This window comes from Palaemon carinicauda, chromosome 38, assembly GCF_036898095.1.
Source record: "Palaemon carinicauda isolate YSFRI2023 chromosome 38, ASM3689809v2, whole genome shotgun sequence".
NCBI lineage: Eukaryota > Metazoa > Arthropoda > Malacostraca > Decapoda > Palaemonidae > Palaemon > Palaemon carinicauda.
Genome location: NC_090762.1, coordinates 66,982,382 through 66,989,113, shown reverse-complemented (window position 1 = coordinate 66,989,113; position 6,732 = coordinate 66,982,382). Strand labels below are relative to the sequence as shown.

Genomic DNA, 6,732 nt, shown 5'->3' with positions numbered 1-6,732 from the left:
AGGAGCTAAATTAAACAACTTATGCTACGAAAATAGTTTTATTAATTAAATAGAAGAATTATTACATCTTAATTTATAAAGTAATATTATTTACAAATAATACAAAAAAATGCAATTGTACCAAAACATACGTAAACATCATCATGAAACAGAAATTGACAAACCCTATTGATAAAAGTGTCAATCTATAAACGCTAAATCATACATCAAATTCTATGGCACAGATTCAAACCGGATACATTATCTTCAGAAAAGATACATACAATTAAAGCCTTGATTCATAACAGAATAAAGAGAAAACAGAAATTAATCTGGTAACTATCATTTTCAATTACATTATTTAGTGTAAAAAAAAAGAAAAAAGAATAAAAAACTTTGATAGCGAATTACTGTGTTCTTAAATAGAAAATCGTTTCAAATTCTGATTGATAGATACCGAACTACAGAGAGGATATCCTCTTCATTTTATAGTATACATTATAAAAAATAAAAAATAAAATATTTACATGTTTTTGGTTCCCTTGTTTTACAAGTCATCGATACTTTGTTGTATTTTTTATAGGAGAGAGAGAGAGAGAGAGAGAGAGAGAGAGAGAGAGAGAGAGAGAGAGAGAGAGAGAGATTTTCTGGTGCGATTTACCTCGAGTTACCGGGTTGTCAAATATCAAGATATCTTTAATTAAACGACACTGGATAACAAAATACATATCTTACGGAGAGAGAGAGAGAGAGAGAGAGAGAGAGAGAGAGAGAGAGAGAGAGAGAGAGAGAGAGAGAGATTTTCTGGTGTGATTTACCTCGAGTTACCGGGTTGTCAAATATCAAGATATCTTTAAACGACACTGGATAACAAAATACATATCTTACGGAGAGAGAGAGAGAGAGAGAGAGAGAGAGAGAGAGAGAGAGAGAGAGAGAGAGAGAGAGAGAGAGAGAGAGAGAATGCGGAAGTTAAAGACAAAAAGCCAACAGTACAAAAAGTCTACGATTTCAACCGCTGGTGTATCATATTTTTTGGGCGACTGTCGTAGCCTACACTGACGAATTGCAATTAGTCTGTTTGTGTGTTATATCTTTCGGTTGTTTTATCTGCTCCATTCACCCCCCGCCCCCCTCCCCTACTATACTCCCACCCCTCGTGACCATATTGGTAAAGACGTTTCTTTCAGTCAGGAGTAGAACAGGTGAAGTCCCCCTTCCACTTCAAGATCGAGAGAAACGGTGGAAATATACCGCTATCGTAACAAAAGACCAACGGTGGAGTGACTAACGAATGCCTATAGTCTTTAGAAGAAAAAAAATTAGTGTATGTCTTTGTAGGTAATAATAGAAGTGTTTGGGGGAACGTTGAAGGTGGAGGAGCGAGTGTTGTCATTGTGCGCCATGTGGGTTACGCCTTCAAACATAATTAGCTTTCTCCCAAAAACACTGTTGCCAACATAACGTGTCTCGCTGAACTCAACCCTTCCGACCTCTTCGTAACACGCACACATATGCCTTATATATGTATGTATGTATGAAGACACAATGCAGCGAGAAAGATGCCAATTCAACCTTTTATGAATCGTCAATTGATACAGTAGCCAGGCAACAGATTCTGCTTTTGCTAGATAAGCAGCAAGAGGCGATTAGTAACGACGTAAGTGACCGACAAGACACAGCTGTGTCAGTGGCACCTTTCTCCGATCCCCAGCGGCATGACAGATGCCCAAGCAGCTGGTCTTAAAACTCCCGCTCGGGAGATATAGCGAGGCACGCATTTGGTCGAGAATTTCACATATTCCCAAAACAATGAGCCGAATACATATGTTTAGCAGCCCTTGACTACAAGCCTAGCTGCACAATGTCCCCTGTTAGTCTCTTAATTATTCATCTTGGTTTTAGTCAATAGCTATAATGTAGTCCTTTTTTTCTCTCTAATTGTACAACGTGCAGCCTTAATTATAACTTTTTTTTCCAGCATATAGGCCTACATCAAACCATAGATTGCTCTAGCCACACAGTATCCATTCCACCTGTGATCTACCTATCCAGTTCCAAGCCTATTTTGGCTAATAACTTGATATTATGCCTTATTTCGTCTATTTATATATCCAGCGACAACGTTTGCATTCCTACACTGAAACGTGAACTGTTTCTACCAAAATTCAATTTGAACTCATTGAAATGCGGCTTGCGTGATGGCTTGGTCGATCACAGGGGAAATCTTAACGAAATGATGGACGTCGCACGGACAAACGGACAAGGGACGAAAGGGACAGACCCACAGACGACCTCGGAGACACAGCTGCACCAACAGCAGGCCTGCACGTGTGAGAACGGCTGCGGCACCCACACACACACACGGACACCGACGGCGCCAGCCGGATGTTGTAATACAGCTGGGGACGGGCACCCGGTGATGTGTCCTACTACCCCAATCTCTCTCTCTCTCTCTCTCTCCAAAAACGGAGATCCTCGTCAAAAACCAACAACATTGCTTTTGGCACCCCGCGGAACTACGGATAACATGGGATGAATAAGTATTTCAGTTAAGCTGTGCACCAATTGTCACACCGAATCTAAAAATAATTAATAGTAGGCAAGCAATTGAACTATTCAAAGGTTAAATTGAATTAGCATACTAACAATGTATAGAAAATCCTGATATTTTCAAAATAAATATTTTCTTAAATAATGTATTTTTGTACTACCTTTCTGTTTTGAAATGTAATAAATTTGATCCAGTTTAAGATCATCTGAAATACAATTCAAACGCACCTATCTCAAGAAAACAATACAATTATCTTACCCACGTGATAAAAAGTACTTGCATACACACACACACACACACACACACACACACACACATATATATATATATATATATATATATATATATATATATATATATATATATATATATATATATATATATATATATATATAATATATATACTTATTTCACGTAGGCATTCGTGGCTGCTGACAGGGAGTATACATGAAGCATATCCAACTCGAGAAGTGATGGAATCAATGACCATTATAATCTATACAACACGATGTATCTACCTAACGGCAAACCCCCAACATTACCGCTCAAACTAAGAACAGCTGACCCAAGCAACTAGAAGAGTAGCAGCAGCGGCAAAGAAACAGCAGCTGGAGCCCATATCTTTAATAATTGATCGCTGCCGAATATTGGACAGATGTCGTCAACGTGTTGTGCTTTAACGGTTTTTGTTAGTGAATCGACATATGGGAAAAGACAGCCTGTTGTCTACGAGGGTGTGTGTGTGTTTAAGCATGAATGTTTGATGAGCGTCGAGTGGGAAATAGACAAAAGTCGGCTGAAATATCCACCAGAGGTTCAAGTTGAGAGTCAATGATGATTGCGAGCCAGTGTTGAAGTATGGTTAGCGATATGCCCATTAGAAACATCAATTCTTGTCGTAAGAGGCTATGTTACAGATATTCATAAATAAAGACCTACAATTGGCTAGATAAATAAAAAGATCGATAAGATGTCTGACTTCTAGTATATTTTCAGTTAGGGATGGAAAGAGCAATCATTTACACAGAAATTACCTGCATCACCATAACTTACAGAGAGAGAGAGAGAGAGAGAGAGAGAGAGAGAGAGAGAGAGAGAGAGAGAGAGAGAGAGAGAATTTACATTCAAATGAAGCTTCTTTGTGGCATAATCAAAAAGACATTACATAGCATCTATAGTATCTCAAGAACGTAAGAATATTCTTGAAATATCAAGTTGGCAATACTCATTTCAATAAGTTAATATCCATTACTACTGTGGATTGTTGACACACGTGGCTCCCGGTATAACAATACACCCATCAAGCCCCTCCCCCAAATCCTTCCCCCGTTAAGCCCAGGTGAGCTGAAGTTATTGTCCGTCAAAAAACACCGATAAATGTTTCAGACATTTTTGGGGGATCCATTTAAATTGTTAACAAAGAAAAAATAATTTGTGAAAAAATTTACATCAAATCACATTAATTTACATTGTAAAAATACATATTTTAACTACGAATTGTTTTCGTACTTAAAGATTCGTTTCGTGGACTTGTTAATTACTGGTAAAGAACGGCAACCACCCCCCCCCCCCCCATTTCCTCATGACGACGACACAGAAGGAATATTCAGAGCCACGTGTAGGAGGACTTTAAAAGGTGCATTTACTGAAGGATGGACAGATTGCGAGTCCAAGGAGCAGCTGTGGGGAGGGAGGGCCGAAGACTGCAGGTGTTTCGTCATATTCATGGCACAAGATCTCTCCCCTTCGTCACATGACGTCGTCGCCGGCTGGGAAGGAAGATACAGAAAACTGACATTAATTATGTGACAGCTTATTGCGACTGACTGACTGACTCTCTCTCTCTCTCTCTCTCTCTCTCTCTCTCTCTCTCTCTCTCTCTCTCTCTCTCTCTCTCTCTCTCTCACACATACACATTATCCGCAAACATCTAATAAGTGACATATTATGTAAATCCAGAAATGCAAAAGAAATAATTGTAAAACTGATAAACGTTGCATAATAAGACATGAAAACAGATCATTGTAAACACAAAAAACTGAATGTTATAAAACGTGCAATCAAAAAGCCAGTTTGATTATTCTAAACAGTAAATCATAAATTCAAACAAACGTTAATACAATATAATATCTGAGTATGAACATTAAGACACTTAAAAATTGAATAAATGGTACTGATATAAAGAGACATAAGGTCAAGGGAATTTTGATAGAAAAGTATCAAACATCCAAAACAAAACTTCCTAACTATGAGACCCACCTGGCGAGTGGAGAAAAGATGGACGAGACTCTCTCCCCAGATGGTGAGAAGAGATGCTAGATGGCCGCACAGCTGGTTTTACTAGTGAAGGTCTAGCATACATCATAGATCGTATTTGTCGTAGAATACTTTGTCATCGAGTCCAAGGCTCTTTTACAGCCACGGGAGGAGGCAGAGAGAGAGAGAGAGCCAATGATAGCTTCCATCTCAGCTCTACAGTGCAGACCACCGGAGATGAGTCATCGCTATCCTCGATTTAACATTAAGTACATCTGGTTAACCTCAGGTAATGGCTGGTCACAACAGGTGTAGCGTGATTACAAACGTTAATACGCTGTAAAGATTCTAAAACAAGCTGATAAATACTGCTAAGACGGGCACGGAGGAGGGCAACAAGCAGAGGATTGGGGGGGGGGGGGGGAAATGTAGGTACAGATCATGGTAGCTGTCAGATGGGTCAGGGTTACGCCAAAAGCGACCTCCCACCTACCACCGATATCACCCATTTGGGATTGGGAGTGGGTGGTCTGCCATCTCCAAACGGCCCACCTCCCCCCTCCTGTAACAGGAAGACATCCAACCCCCAATCCTTGATAATCCGTACACATGGCATATTTGGTAACACGCCTTTTGCGTCTATGTATTTTTTCAAACATTGGTCCACTTAGAATCAACACTTTCTTTGGTGGTTTAAGGGAACTTTTAACAAACATGAAATAATTATGTACATTGAGGAGACTATATAAAAGTTTACGAAATTTTTTTTTTTTTAATTCTCTTTCGGTTTCAGAGGTTTCTATGGTTTTTAAAAGACGACAAAACGCCCAGGGGTCTCCTACAAGTACTGCTGCTACTGTTGTTCGTTTTACTCTTTTTGCTGTTGTTGTTAATTGTCGCTGTGGTTGTCTTGGCACTGGCATTGTTGTCGTTCTTGCTGGATATGGTGACGTTGGCCACGCTTGTGTTGATCGGCGCCGTGGAATTTTTACAACTGGTGTTCAGGGCCTGTAAACTGAAGATGGGATTACTGTGGAGGGAGGTCAGGTCGATGTCTTCGCTTCCCAGAATGCTGTTGACAGGATGGTGAACCAGAGTGTCTTGCAGCTCCACTATGTAGTCAATGACATACTGAATAACCGCTAACCTTGACAGCTTCCCAGCTTTCGGGCACGCGGGCACCAATTGGCGTAACTTGTCCAGGTATTCCCGGATTTCTTGTCGTTCCTGTCTGACCTCTGCATGACATCTGTTTGACCTCATCCCGATGGGGTTTGGCCTGACGTTGCGATGACAGTTCTTGTTCCAGTTGACAGATTTCATTCTTGTGGTGATGATGGTAACTGAGGTTGTAATGCCCCTAGGTGCCTCTGAGATCAGGTAAAAGAACCCAGGTGTCTTGAACTCTCTTCGACCACACGCGCGCTTATACCTCCCACACACATACACACACGCACACTAGAATATATCCAGATGTGCATAAATGTTCTTCGAAAAAGGCGATTATCGACTCTCAATCTCTGCAGGTGTTGTTTCTGGCTATCTTCACAATTACTGTGGTGAAATTAAAATGGCAGTCAATAAAACATTAACTCACTAGAAGGTTATCAGAGAAGAGAGACGAACGACCTTCCTGTACTCGGTTTCAGAGCTAACTAAACGTGTGAGAGGGCCATATCTTCCTCATATAACGTGAGTTCATTGATGCTTCGTGGTAGCAGCAGCATCACTGACCCGCTAGCCAATCAGAACTACGAATCACTCCCCAGTTTTGGTGCAAGCTCCACCCACCGGTTCTTCCCCAATGAGAACGAAGTTTTTACGGAGAGTTCGTAGTGCCGAATATCACCGTGGGAAAATAATTAGGAGAGGAAAACCGAGGATATAGTCCATTGATATGTCACCTACGAATCAGCGTGAAATTTGATACAGAATCAATCGTA

At 40.4% G+C, this 6,732-nt stretch overlaps 1 protein-coding gene across 1 annotated transcript; it reads right to left on the bottom strand.

The window, feature by feature from the left end:
* Positions 1–2,934: 2,934 nt before the first annotated feature.
* On the bottom strand, positions 2,935–6,467 carry LOC137630698 (protein extra-macrochaetae-like). The gene is made up of 2 exons (XM_068362329.1): positions 4,793–6,467; positions 2,935–4,302 (listed from the first exon to the last, which is right to left on the bottom strand). Exon 1 carries the CDS (start codon positions 6,110–6,112, stop codon positions 5,579–5,581), a length of 534 nt encoding a protein of 177 aa, XP_068218430.1. The 5' UTR covers positions 6,113–6,467; the 3' UTR covers positions 2,935–4,302; positions 4,793–5,578.
* Positions 6,468–6,732: the final 265 nt, after the last annotated feature.

Bases quoted from the DNA above. Each gene is read 5' to 3' on its own strand.
- LOC137630698 (XM_068362329.1), bottom strand. From the start codon at position 6,112: ATGAAATCTGTCAACTGGAACAAGAACTGTCATCGCAACGTCAGGCCA.